At 48.1% G+C, this 14,125-nt stretch overlaps 1 protein-coding gene and 1 long non-coding RNA gene across 3 annotated transcripts in view; one reads left to right on the top strand and one right to left on the bottom strand.

Annotated features, from left to right (window-relative positions):
* Nucleotides 1-14,125, top strand: part of CSNK1G1 (casein kinase 1 gamma 1) — a 101,262-nt gene that overhangs the window by 79,999 nt on the left and 7,138 nt on the right. For both annotated transcript variants that reach the window (XM_053954771.1, XM_053954772.1), the window contains exons 9-13: nt 1,315-1,399; nt 3,021-3,169; nt 4,762-4,866; nt 8,465-8,572; nt 12,689-12,795. In XM_053954771.1, the coding sequence (XP_053810746.1) occupies nt 1,315-1,399; nt 3,021-3,169; nt 4,762-4,866; nt 8,465-8,572; nt 12,689-12,795 (554 nt within the window). The remainder of the gene's footprint in view (nt 1-1,314; nt 1,400-3,020; nt 3,170-4,761; nt 4,867-8,464; nt 8,573-12,688; nt 12,796-14,125) is intronic.
* LOC128794664 (uncharacterized) lies at nt 6,150-7,388 on the bottom strand. The gene is made up of 2 exons (XR_008433224.1): nt 6,955-7,388; nt 6,150-6,261 (listed from the first exon to the last, which is right to left on the bottom strand). It is a non-coding gene; the product is annotated as an uncharacterized LOC128794664 (long non-coding RNA).

Below are 14,125 nucleotides of genomic sequence, written 5' to 3'. Positions count from 1 at the left end.
GGTTTATCAGGGAAGACAAGAGCTCCTGTTGGAAAAAGGAGCCAAGGCTTTGGGTTCAGGAGCTGTTCTGCATTGGTCAGTGGGAATAGACCCAGTTGCATTGATAGACCTTATTCAGCTCTTTTTTACCACCTATTGAGTAAGTCTCAGTTCACCTTCATCAGGCACATGCCAAAAATGTTGGCAACTGCTCATAAAAGCAAAGAAGGGTTTTTCAAGCATGAAAGGGATTGTGAAAGAAATGAGACTCTCTGATTTTATGTCCACGGCTCTCTGTAAGTGTGTTATTCTAGTATGTATTTCCTTTCTGGCTTAGTTGAACTCATCTGCTTTAAATTAATCCTGTAAATTATTGTAAAATAATTCCAAGTTTATACAAGGTTCTAAAAAAGTTCCTCAATTCAGTGCTGAATTTGATAAGAATTAGTTGACTCCTTTTTGAGGTCCTGGGCAAACTCAGACTCTCCAGCTGGATTTAAAATGTGGCATCTTTGCCGTTCTAGGTTTCCTCAGCTTATACTTTTGGTCTGTACTGTTAGGGCTGTATCTGCAGAGAATGTCTACAGTGCTAATTGTGCTGCTGCCAGGTCTAACTGACATATTTTGAAATGGAGGTAAAAAACCCCACTTTCAGGGTGCCAACTGGAGCAGAGTTCTCTGCCTCAGGTTGATTTCGGTGGGAAATCCACCTGCAAATGGTTTCATTTTCTTGTTGACCAGATACTAAACCAATGGTGAGTGATGGTCGCTTTGGAGGTGAAAGGAAAGGCTGTGTGGGAGCAGTCTGGGATCTGGGAGAAGTGTGACTGATGTAGAGTCATTATCAATATGGTAATATCCTGTTGCACAGGGGAAAACCCAAATTGCTGTGCAGTGGGTCTGTGAATTTCACCCAATTTCTATGAATGTGCTGTGCAACTGCTGTACATTTGTTTGTGAAGGCAGCTCAATGGTCCTAAGCCTGGGGAGGTCCTGATGTGCCATCACAGTTCATGCATCTTTATTTCCTTCTCCCATGAAACCTTCCCTGCACAATCCTTAGGACTGGGCTGTGAGAAATAAGCCTTGTAAGACACTAATAAGGGTCCTGCCTTTCATGAACAAAGATGTTTTGAACATCCTTAGATGTTCTCTCCCAATAGCCTGTGAAATATTCCTACTGGTGTAGTCCAGGATGCAGTTCAGTTACAGGTAACATCTTCTGATGTCACCCAGAATGGGCATTAAATACCTTGTTTTTCTTCCCATACAGCATGTCCTTTCTCACATGGTTGAACTCTTTCTCCACAACTGTTTTGTCTTTGTACGCTGCAGGCTGACACCTTAAAAGAGAGATATCAGAAGATTGGGGACACAAAGAGAAACACTCCAGTTGAAGTTCTCTGTGAGAACTTTCCAGGTAAAGCCCTGATGGGATTGTGTGAGTGCAGCTGGAGGTGGCCATACCTTGTTAAATAGGATGGGCCTGCACTCCTCTGTCAGAAAGTATTGGATGACATGTATCCATCATGTTGTTCCTCAAGCTGGCAAACAAATAGGAGCTGCTACTATAAATTAGCAGGGCCTGAGGTCTTAAAATGAACAAAACTCTTCTCATCAAGGAGGCTGGACAGTGCTCAAGAGCCTTGTATGCCTGTTTTACTTGTTGGCTTCCTTCCAAATGAGCTCCTCATTATTTTCCCTCTCCCAAATGACCGTGCTGGAACTACTCAGTTAATTCTTTTCCAAACGGAAGGTTTTACAGGTGTTGCAGGTGTAGGTGGCCAGCTTGGAAGATGGGATGGTGTGTCTGTCCAATGAATTCCACCTTCTGGGAGCAGTTTTAAGGAGAGTGTCACTGAAGTGTACTTCTAGCCAAGCCCAACACCTGGTCTCCAGTTTTAACAGACCTTGGAGCTGGGAGAGCAGGGTACAGAGTTAGTGCCTTCCCTGGGGTCCTCTGGCCACAGAGTGGGCTTGGGAGGTTTTGTGGAGTGCTTCTGAAGTCCTGACACCAGGGAGAGCACCCACAATTAATCCCATTCCTGCAGGAGCTGTTGTGCCACATGTCTTTCCCAGCATGAGTAGCAGCAAGCCTGGAATGGGATCATTGCTCACTCAAGTCACTGTAACTCCCCAGATGTCTCATTCCAAAATCCACCTGGTTCCAAGCAGAACAGCTTCAGGTTGTCTGTTCCCATCTTTTTGCCAATACTCCTCCTCATAAGTCCTTCAGGTCTGGGCTGATAGGAGATGCAAGATTGAGTTCTGTCCCTTCCTTTCATGAAACCGGTTGTTCTCCACCTTCTGGAGGTACTTAAAAAAGAGGATTCTTTCTTCTCCTTTGTTTTTCCCCTCTTTTACCTCCATGGAAGCCACAAGCCACAGACAGAGTTAAGTATCAATAAGCAGTGTTATTCTTATTTTTGTCAGCTGAAGTCAAGGCCATGGGCCAAGGGAGAGCTGGGAAAAGGCAGGACATGAGCTCCTAGGACTCAATATTCTGTGCATGTAAAGTGCAGCCCAGATGCAGGAAAGCAATTCATTATCTTAACACCAAACCCTGGTCTGTAAATTAACCCTCTTCAGGTAAATTAACCTTGGAGCCTCCCCCTCTAGTCTAGCTTTGAATATTCAGGTGCTGCCAATGTCATGATGGGACACCTTCCACTATTCCAGGATGCTCCAAGCCCCATCCAACCTGGCCTTGGACACTTTCAGGGATGAGGCAGCCACAGCTTCTCTGGGCAAGAGCATTCTAAATGCCTGTGAGCAGCCTGTTGTCAGGTTCAGTGAGCTTATTTCTCACTCTGTTTATTTTTATACAAATGTATAGAATAAATCAAGGTGTGGAAGTCAGATTTGAGCAGAGGTGGGACTTCCATCTTTGCTTGAATTGTTTTTTGTTGAGGACTGTTGCTAAAAACCATGACTTGTAGGAGAAAAGCCAGAGGTAGTGCTGGCAGCCCAGACATTGGTTTCTAAGAACTCATTTGGAAGATTCAGGATAAAAGCTGCTGCTTTTTCCCCTTTTCTGACAGAGGAGATGGCCACGTACCTCCGCTATGTCCGGCGATTAGACTTCTTTGAGAGACCAGACTACGATTACCTACGGACCATCTTCACGGAGCTGTTTGAAAAGAAAGGCTACACCTTTGACTATGCCTACGACTGGGTCGGCAGGCCAATTGTGAGTTGTCCCTGCAAAGTGCCATGCCTTGTCTTCCAGGTGCTGCTTCCCCACCATTGCCTTTTTGTTCCCAGTAATCCCAATTAATGCCAGTGAGTTTAGGATCAAATCTTTCAAATCTCAACACAGTGAGATGTCCTGATGTTGTGTTCAGCGGGTTCTTGCAGCCTCGAAGTTTTTCTGAGGGACAGAGGCCCCATCCACCTCTCTGGACATTCAAGCCTCATTTTCCCATTTGTGACAATGATCATGATGAGACTGAATTCCCTCTAGTCTAGCACAGCATTGGAGACCAGTATCTAAAATCCATCTTAAAGCAGGAGAATCATAGAAACCTCCAATAATGGTTATGTTCCCATTGAAAAGGTACAGGAGATCGAGGCAGGTTTCTGATGGATGTTCAGTGAATAGTAGAATCCCAGAATGGTTTGAGTTTGAATGAAAAGTAAAGCTCATTTTGTTCCAACCCCCTGCCATGGGCAAGGACATGTTCCACTATCCCAGGTTGCTCCAAGCCTCTTCCAGCGTGGCCTTGGACACTTCCGGGTTGGGGCAGCCACAGCTTCTCTGGGCAACCTTGCCAGAGCCTCACCACCCTCCCAGGGAGAAATTTCTTCCCAAATATCTAATCTAAACTTGCTCTCCTGAACTCAGAATATCCTGGAGGACACTCAGAGGCTGAACCAGCTCTGTACAGTACATGGCAAGGAAATGTCAGAGAAACCAACCTCCATTTAGCAGTTCCATGACTCCATGTGGACCATCACCCTGATCTCATTGCCTCACTTTTATCATCAAAACCCAGTTAAACTCAGGAAGACCTTGACCAAAGGATGTGTCATGAGGAAATATGGTAGAAGAATCTAAAGGTCTTTGTTTTGGGTCATTCTGCTCACAACTCACCCCAAAGAGCAGTAATGACTTCTGTAAATGAATTGTCACTGGTGCTAGATCAAATGCCATCAGTACTAAACTTGGTACCACTGCCGGTGCTTTTGTGTCCCGAGTATATTTAGCATTCCCCATGCTTACTGTGCTCAACAGAGTTCCTAAGAAATCATTCCCTTTGTGAATCAAGATTTTTCTCTTCATTTTTCTTTAATTACAAAGGCAGTTGATAAAGAGCACCTTGTAAGACAAGTGTGCTATTGCTGACAACCACGGTGGTTGCCATGGAGATCTCGATGTTGGGAGCAGGGATTATGACTTTGGTGAGAAGAGAGCAGATGAAGCTTTAATTTTAACACATCCTGTTTCTATGCAAGCGTGATTTTTACAAGTGGTGAGACAATGGGATGAGGAAAACAAGTCTGTATATTTTCAGTTGTAATAATTCTGTGTGAGACACACTAGGTGTGATCTGACATCGAGACAGGCACCTAACCGTATCTTCTTAATTAATTTTTATATAAGACATTCTGTGCTGATGTCCACCATCAAATTTCATGTCTGTAAATCACAGGGATTTTATAGCCCTGGCTGTAATTCTCCTTGGCTCCTTGTGTTTTGATGTTTTTCTTCTTCCTACTGGCTTGACAAGGTGAGTTTGTGCATCTTAGAGTCTTAGCCCTAACCAACACCTTATTTTCCAGCCTACTCCCGTGGGATCTGTCCATGTAGATTCTGGGACCTCTGCAGTGACAAGAGACAGCCACATCCACCGGGACCGACCATCCCAACAGGCCCTTCGCAATCAGGTGCATTGCTTGGCTCCTCTCTCAGTTCCTCTGGCACTGAGAAGCAGAAGCCACATGGCATTAGAGATGGCTGGGGCTGATACTTAGTCATAGCAAGGACAATTCCTGCTTAATTTAGAGATGGTGATTTGAGGAGAATTTTGTCAAAGCAACAGGTTGTTGAAATAAGGTATCAGCCAGTGGAATTCCTCAGTATCATGAGCTAACCGGCGTCCAGTTTGGAATGGTGTTGTTTTTCTGTAGTTGTGGGTGAACAGGTTAAAGTCGATCATCCAGCCTGGTTAGACTCCCTGACTACCACATTTTTTGAGGTGCTTTTTCTCATAGCACATGGACCATGGAGCAGACTGAGAGTTGTGCTGATGGCAGCCTGTTCTCAGGGGCCCTCTGCCCATGGAGCATGTGGCTGTGACAGGGATGTGTGTCCCAAGAACATCATTATGTCCTACTTAGAGTGTCCAGTTCACAGTGTGTGTGTTGCAGAGCACAAAGGACAGGCAGGGCAGAACCCTCAGGAAGGCATCACAGTCTGGATGAACTGCCACAGGGAAATTGAATTTCCCATTTTTTCCTTTCTCGTTGTACTGTTTGTTGGTGTTGAGAGTTTGGGTTTTCTGTGTTAACAGAATTCTCAGACTTGCAGTAGATCTCCAACTGCAGCTTCCAGCTGGAGCTGTTGCTGCTCTTGTTCTCAGGGAGTGGTTCCAGGCTTATTCTGCTCCCCCAACCTCCAGGTTCTGCTCAGTTCCTCAAGCTAGAGCTTGTGGGTACAGAACCAAGCATGGAGTGTAACAACCTGTCTGGGCTCAGCCTTCCTGGGCTCTGAAGGGTCGCATAGCTAACGTAGAGTAGGATATATCCCAGTGCATCATCTGCAGTGGAGATGACCCCTTCTTGGGGGCAGTGTTGCTGTAGGAGGCCGGGTTGTTTGCAGCATGTGTACATGGTGATTAGTGTGGGCTGCTGCGTGAGCTCTGATACAGTCATCTGCTTGAATAAATACCCTGATGGATGCAGTAACCCCCTGGTTTTGGGGGGATTGTTCAGCCAGTCTCCTATTGTCCACCTTAACCACAGACCTTCACATTGTGTATGTGTGAGGCATTGTGTTTCCTTGACAGCACAGTGACACCTGGCTTCCTTTTCAGGCATTTTAGTTCACAAAGGCCCAAAGAAATTCCAAAATATGCAGGCAGCCTGCAGGCTTTGTTCTTTTGAGCTGCACAGATAGTCCAGTTCTGCATTGCAAGCAGCTTTTGTCATATTTTCACCTAAACATTAGATAGGATGATGAATTGTTTAATGTGCCATGGAGGAAATCAGGTTCTTCTCACCAAAACACAAACAATTCTCTTCTGAGGGATGTTCCCTTAAAGTCTTGAGCAAAGCATTTCTCTAAAGGAAAAAAGAAAAAAAATAAACGTTTTGAGAAGTGAATTGGAGGCGTGGGTTTGGGTCTCCAGATTTAATGGCCTAATTTTTTTTCTTGGGTGTAATAACTACAGATTCTCTCTTACAATATTTGACTCCTAGTAAAGAGCTAATGTGGAATCCCCTCTTTGTAGCCTTTTCCTCTGGAAAGTGAGGGGTTTTAATCAAAGATTAGTGAGCTTTTCCCTCCTCTATCTTTAGTTTTGCCATGTGATTTGGAAGGGTTTCTGGAATCTTTCCCTGGGTGCACTTTCACTGCTCACAGTCTGGGTTTATTCGCTGGAGCCTCTTGTTTCCTGGCCCTATCCATGGTGTCTCATTCAGCTGAGACCTGAGGCCAACACTGATCTGTTTGTCCCACACTTCCCAGTCTTGGGAAGCATTCTTCCCCCTGGTCAGTTGGGTGCAGGTGTGCTGAAATCCTCCTGGGTCTTAAGTGAGCACTGCATGTGTTGTCATCAAAGCTGGGTGACTGTCTTGGTTTGAAGGACAGGTATCTGCCAAGGAAGGTGTGAACCTCCCTTGGAATGGAAAAAATATGACCCCCTTCCCTCCCAATCATTATAACTTTGAAATTAAGGGGCTTTCAGGCAGAGATATGGGGAAAGGATTAACAGTTCTTCACTAGTATGTGTGTGTGTAAGAAGGCGAACAAACCCCAGCTCTGGCACTGGCACCAAACCGAGCACAATCCCAGTCCAGCCTCTCCTGGCTGCGGCGCTTTCCCCTTGCTGCAGTTCCGGGCACGGCCGCCAGGGGCGCTGCTGGCTCCGGGCAGGCCAGGGCGGGTGCTGTGATTCCCCCGCGCCTGCAGGGGGCGCTGTGGCGCGGGCTCAGCCGCCGCTCCCTCACGTGCTGATGGCGGGCGGGCCTGACAGAGGTTCAGGGCTGCAGCAGGAACCTCGGAGCAGCAGCCGGGACGAGCAGATCCCAGAGTCGTGAATGAAATCTATCAGAAACTCCGCAGCTGTAGCAGGAGCTGTGAGGTGTCCCGGCAGGCAGGGCTAGGCAGTGGCAGCCAGGCTCCTGAACACGGACGCGAGAGGCGTGGGGAGGGGGCTCACGGTCCCGGTTTTTCCCCTGAGGCACCCAAGTAGATGGTGAAGGTCTTTTCCAGTGAGGTAGGGTGTTAAGGTCCCAATCCTATGGCTGCTCTTACGAGCAAAGGCTCACCCCCAGTAAGGAAGAGGCAGGGCTGCTGGGCTCCAGCAGTGGCAGTGAATTCTCCCCACAGTAAGCAACAGCTCAACCGTTGTTGAGAGGTGAGAGGGAGCTAGGAGCTGCACCCAGCCCCTTTCCCCAGCCTAAAATAAAGTGGTAACTCTGCCCTTCCCAAGAGAAACCCCTCAGGTAAGAGAGTAGCCAGCTGCACTCTTCCCCCTCCTCCCAGCCACATCTTTTGTTCTCTTAAGTTTCTTAGCAACAGATGGGACAACATTCTATGAGAGAAAGAAACAAAAGGAAAAAGCCTAACCCCCAGTAGTGACCCACCTGAGCTTCAAGTGCAAAGTGATTCTTCTAAGAAAATAAATGAAGTTCTAATAATTTAAATCACCTGATGTGTTCATCTGTTGGGAGCAAAGAGGAATCTTGTTGGCCCAAGCATTTTATCTACTTTTCTGCAGAAACCCAAAAAGCCCCCAGTCCTCTCTCCAGTCAAGCAGGTGTGGATGTTTCCTTCTGCACTGCACAGGTGAATCAGTGTGTGGAACTGCCTTTGGGTGTAATTAAATGTTTGGCTTCAGTTTATGTTGCAAATTTTAGTTTAAAAATATGTATTTGAGGGAGGTTGAGCTTGTGAATCCCATCTTGCTGCTGTGCCACGTGCTCCAGTGTATGCATAGTTGAATACTGTCAGTGTAATTGTGGCTGTGCTGAAATCCATGGAAAAGAAGCTGTTGTAAAGAAATTATTTCCAGAATAGATCTTTCCCTTCATTCAGCAGCTAAAGGAGATTAAATCCACTCCCAGAGTGGATCACTGCAGCCACTATGGAAGTAAATAATGAGGTACACTTGGTAAAGGTGAATTTTAGCCCAGCTAAAAGTGTAAATGCCTTGCTTTCTGCAAAGAAACTAACTTACTAACCAATACACCTTTATTTCTTCTCCTTGTTCACCTTTTGCCCTCCCTTCTGTTTCTTTCCTGCTCCTGACCTCCTGAGCAGGCATCATCGGATCGCCGAGGAGAGTGGGAGATCCAGCCGAGCCGGCAGACAAATACCTCGTACTTGACATCTCATTTGGCTGCAGATCGACATGGAGGATCAGTGCAGGTACCTCTTCCTTCTGTTGTGTGCAGTCTTTGTGTTAAACCCCTGAATTCTCCTCAAATTGCAGCAATGTTGTGGTCAGGAGAGCAGTTTCATTGGTCCTGTCCCATACGTCCTGCTCAAGCCATGGTTTGGGAGGGACCCAAGCTGTGATGGCCAACACCATAGCTTTTACTGTTTCAACAAAAATTGTTAAGCTGTTTTGAGCCCAAATTTGTTAAACCGAAGAGAGAAAAGAGTGGCATTAGTAGATCTGGTCTAGAAAGTACCCTCTACCCTATCTTGGAGGTGCCCTAGGGCAATACAGGCAGCTGAAGTAGGATTTGTTGTACATAGTCCCCATTAATATTTGGAAAGGAGTTGAGCTGTTCCACAGCAGATCACCACCAGTTTGAGGGCACAGTGGGCACAAGGTGGATCTCCAGAGGGCTGCAGTGGAAGAAGATGAGCAGAGGATGTGCAACAGACAGTGTTGGAGCTGGCACTACCGGTGTTTTTAAATTCATGAAAAATTCCTATTCCTGTCCTGGTTGTCACTCAGGCTTGCTGAGGGACCTTCTGGCACTAAAGCCAGAGTGAGCTGGCTGGACAAGCTGGAGAGAAGGTGCAGGAGTCATCCACGCAAACAAGGACTCTGCTATCCCTGCCACTTTGGCAGAGCTTTGCTGGCAGAGCAGCTGGCTCTGCTGTCAGACACAGCACCCTGAACAATGGCTCTGGTGAAATGGGAATTAGTGCTTGGAGCATGACAGAGCTGAGCCAAGGAGACAGGTAGTGCAGGATGTCCCTAAGAAAAATGCTGATTAGGTTGACATTTTTAATTATTCTTGATACTTAGTTGCATTTAATGTGGTTTTGGCTTGATTAGCCACGGTCTTCTTTTAATTTAAAGATATTTTACTGAGTAGCAGAAAAACAAAGATATGGAGGCTCTGATGAATGTATAGCTCTGCTCTCCGATGTGAGCAGAGAGTAACCTGGAGAAGTGTCCAAGGTCAGGTTGGGTGGAGTTTGGAGCAACCTGTTGTAGTGGAAGGTGTCCCTGCCCATGTCAGGGGGTTGGATTAGATGAACTGTAAAGGTTCTTTCTGACAGAAACCATTCTGTGATTGTACAACTTCAGCACTCAGTACAGAGTATATGTTTTTATTCATATTTTTTATGTGAGTGTCCCGTTCCACAATAAACGGAGCCTAAAAGTGAGCCTAAAAGCCCTACAAGCGAGCCCCCACTCCCTCCTAGCAATCCAAAGCAAAATGTCTCTCCTTGTGTCGTAAGTCAGCTGCTTTTATGTGTTAAGGTTCCTCCTACAGCGTGAATTCCCTGGGCGTCTTCGCAGGCATCTGCATTTGCCCCACTGGGAAGTGGGGAGAGGTCACTCACAGTCTGATCATGGAGGCTTTCTCTGCCCTGACTGGCTGTGAGGAGAAGCCTCCCCAGGGACACGGCTGCTGTACAACATGTACAGGTCTTACAGGAATCTTTCATCTCATGTATAACATATGTTGAGGCATAAATAAAAATCAGATTGGTCCCTCTCAGTGCTTCAGAATGTTTCCTTGTGACAGCAGCACTGAAGCAGCCATAGGAATGGGAGGAGTTGCCAACCTGAGCAGTTTACGAGCTCCTTGTGCTACTGTAAGCATTAAAATTCTGCTTATCTGCAGTTGAGAGCAGGAAATGTGCTGTGTGTGGCTGCTGAGCTGCAGAGGCTAGAATTGTTCCTCAGCAGATGCCCCAGCTCATACTGGACCTTGGCAAGTCAGCAGCTTCGAGTCACAATTCCCTTTAAGGCAGAATTTGCCACATGAAAATGAAGTGGTGGCATGTGAAAAGCAAGGAGGAAAATCAAAGCATGGAATTAATTTAACATGGAATTTAACAAGTAGCTGAACAAAGTGTGGGAAGAGCCCTGGGAACAATGCAATTAAGTGCCAGTGCTCTGCAGATCTGCATGGGAAGCATGGGGGTCTGCAGAACCCGGGGCAGCCCAGGTGTGATGAGTAAGGGAAGGGGTGAAGACCAAGGAGTTGTCACTCGAGGAGAGCTCTGAGCACCTGTGAGCCGAGTTCTAACCTTTTCTGGCAGAGCCCAAGGGGCCTGGTTGGCGGAAACAGAGCTCCTGGTGTTCAAATTAAGTGTGTGTTCAAAATTAACATAATGTGCTGACTAGGGGACATCTGCTCCAAGAGCTTCCTTCCCTTCATCCCTCGTGGTCAGATCATCTAGAGCCACCAGGAGTTCTGGGTACCACCCCTACCCCCACTCCATGTGAGATGCCTCCTTTTACCTTGTAGAAAGGCTAAGAGGAGAAACAGGATGGGGAAACCAGGTGTCCTTACAGCTCTAGAACCAAGAGCAGCTCCCAGTTTTCACAGCAAGATGCAGGAGCCTGTGCTAACATCCAGGCCAAACCTTCCTCCCATGCAGGATGCTTTGGGGGTTGTTGTAGTAATGAAGCAGTGATTAGTTATCCAGAAAATTATGTGGATGTCTTGGTTTGAAAGACAGGTGTCTGCCAAGGAAGGCAGGAACCTCCCTTGAAATGGAAAATATGACTCTCTGTCTTCTGAATTATTATAACTTTGAAATTAAGGAGCTTTCAGGCAGAGATATGGGGAAAGGATTATCAGTTCTTCACTAGTATGTGTGTGTGTAAGAAGGCGAACAAACCCCAGCTCTGGCACTGGCACCAAACCGAGCACAATCCCAGTCCAGCCTCTCCCGGCTGCAGTTCCGGGCACGGCCGCCAGGGGCGCTGCTGGCTCCGGGCAGGCCAGGGCGGGTGCTGTGATTCCCCCGCGCCTGCAGGGGGCGCTGTGGCGCGGGCTCAGCTGCCTCTCTCAGGCAGTAATGGTGGGCGGGACGGTGGAAGGGATGGAAAAGGCGCTTCCTTTGCAAACCCACAGGGGCAGCCCGTGGGTTCACCTCTCTGGATGGTGAAATGAGCTGCAGCAAGAATGCCAGAGTGGCTGCTGGAATGGCAGAGGCAAGCACACCTTGGGGTGTCAAACAAAATGGAGCAGAAACTCCACAGCCATAGCAGCAGCTGTGGGGTGTCCCAGCGGGCACCTGGTGCTGGGTTAAAGTGGAGCAGAAAAGCCCAAGGCAGCAGTAGAAAACAACCGAGCTGAGCAGCGGTAGAGATGCGCCCTCTGGGAAGGGAGAGGGGTTCAGTGTCCCAGTTTTCCCCCTGAGGCACCCGAATGGATGGTGAGGGTCCTTTCCAGTGCGATTGGATGTAAGGTCCCAGTCCTGCGGCTGTTCTTAGGAGCAAAGGCTCACCCACAGTAAGGAAGAAACAGTACAGGGGCTGGACTCCACAGTGGCAGTGGCTTCTCCCCACAGTAGCAGCAACTCTGCTGTTCAAAATCTTGCAATATCTCTGCCTTTCCCAAGAGATAAGCCCCCACCTGAGAGAGTAGCCAGCTGCATGCTTCACCCTGCTTGGCCACTTCTTTTGTCTCTTAAGTACTGGTTATTACCATCTCTTAGGGAACAAATGGGACAAAATTCCCTGAGAAAAAGAAGAAATAAGAAAAATCCTAATCTCCAGCAGTGAAGCTGCTGGGAGCTTGTGAGCTGGATGGTTATCCCTGTAATGGAAAAGCTGGAGTGAGCCATCGTCTCAGGTGTGAGGCAAAAAGACATGAGAGTTTACGTCAGTAGCTCTGGGGCGAGGACTTAATTCCCAAAATTGGCCGTGTAAGAAATGAGACTTGAGGATTGAAGCTTCTCCCCATAGTACTGTCAGGCAACAGGACTGAGCTGCTCACCTGTAAAAGTATTAGGAGAAAACAATCAGCATTGTGCAGCTCATGTGTGTAGACAGGGCTGGCAATCAGTGCTCACAGCAGTGCCTGCACGCCCAGAGGGGCCTCTCGATGCCAAGTCATGTGCTGGGCACAGGAATGTGAGCTAGGGAGCACACACACAGGCCCCTGCCTGCTGCTCTGCTTTGGCTGCTCCAGCCTGGGGACTCCAAGACACCCACAAAACTCAGCAGCCTCCTGAAAGGGTGAAAAGGACAGGAATAAATGGTTATTTGTCAGGTTTCCCATTCCCACAGCAGCCCTTGCCAGGGGAGCCACGTGATCAGGGTGTTCCTTTGTGTTGCAGGTGGTGAGCTCAACCAACGGGGAGCTGAACGTGGACGACCCAACAGGAGCACACTCCAACGCACCCATCACAGCGCAGGCGGAGGTGGAGGTGGTGGAGGAAGCTAAGTACGTTTGCTTTACAACAGGCTTTCCACTGGGTGGTCATTATCCTTCTCCTGGGAAGCGACTGGGGACCTTTTCTGTGGCAAAGTCCTCAATGCTCGTGTCCCATGCCCTTTTCCTTGCGTATTGCTGCTTTTGTGCATGGTGCCTTCAATGCTGCTGCTGCTGCTGCTTCTCTTTACACTTGTCATGCCTGGAGAACATAACTCTTACTCAGAGCATGTATTGCCAGATAGACATTTCAGTAGCACAGATACCAAAATACCGGGAGCGGATCTCAGGAATCCCGGTGAGCAACCCCTATTGCAGAGGGAGAACACGATGTGCTTTCATGCTGAGAGTGTAGGAGTAGCTTGAGCATAGCACAGCAAAGAGATCATTGGTCTGAGAGTTGTCACTTCATTTCTGGCTGTGAGAGGTGGGTGACAGGTATCCAGAAGAGTCTGGAAGTAACTCTTGCAGGGATGGGTTGTTCTCCCTGGGGGTTCTCTTGGTCCAGCCCTAAGAAGTTGAGTGAGAGGAACCAGAAGCAGCTTGTGGAGGAGAAAGTGCTCCCTCTAAGCTGACCTCTCCTGTAGCTTGGGGTCAGATGTGAGAGCTGCTGTCAGAGCTGCTGCTTTGACCATTTTGCCTCCTGTCCTGTATCCGGCACCATCATGTAACATTTGGACCTTCTCACCGCCTCTGAACTAAACCAGGACCTGTCACTGCAGAGTCACCACAGAGTTCTGGCACCCCCCAAATGAGAGGCCAATAGGCCCAGGACTGCCTTTGAACTGGTCGGTGCTGAGACATGGCCCAGCTGCCTGGTTATTATTTGACTGGGTGATACTGGTGACACTTGTCCCCCATTGTTTGCCTCAACCTTTGCAGGCACTTCTGTATGAAGAGGAAAAGTGGCAGGTGTAAGGAAGGGTGTATGGTTGGAAAAGATCCCTAGGTGTCTCTGCTGGTTGTCCTGAAGGTCTTCTGCTCTCTATTCCCCAATCTCTCGGGACTGCCCAGTCCCTCAGGAAGCCACGTGTGTGGGATGTTGCTCACTGGTAGCTGGCCTGGCCTGGATCCCAGCAGCCACAGACACACCTTCTCCTCCCAGCCCAAGAAGCCTTGGATTTGGTGCAGGCTCCTCATCAAGCTGGGAGGGTGGAGGACATCTTGAGGAGCAACTTCCAGAGTGGGCAGCATTCCTCTTAGATACGGGTTGTGTGGCCAGCAGAGACCACCAGCTTGGCATCATGGCCTCTGAAGGGGGTCCTCCCAGGCATGTGGCTCCTAGGATGGGACAGATTGTCATCCTCAACAGTTCTGATCCAACAACCCAGTGCAAGGAAGA

Source organism: Vidua chalybeata, chromosome 13 (genome assembly GCF_026979565.1).
Source record: "Vidua chalybeata isolate OUT-0048 chromosome 13, bVidCha1 merged haplotype, whole genome shotgun sequence".
Classification (NCBI taxonomy): Eukaryota; Metazoa; Chordata; class Aves; order Passeriformes; family Viduidae; genus Vidua; species Vidua chalybeata.
Note: the sequence above shows the minus strand (reverse complement) of the source record. Positions and strands in the feature narration are given on the sequence as shown.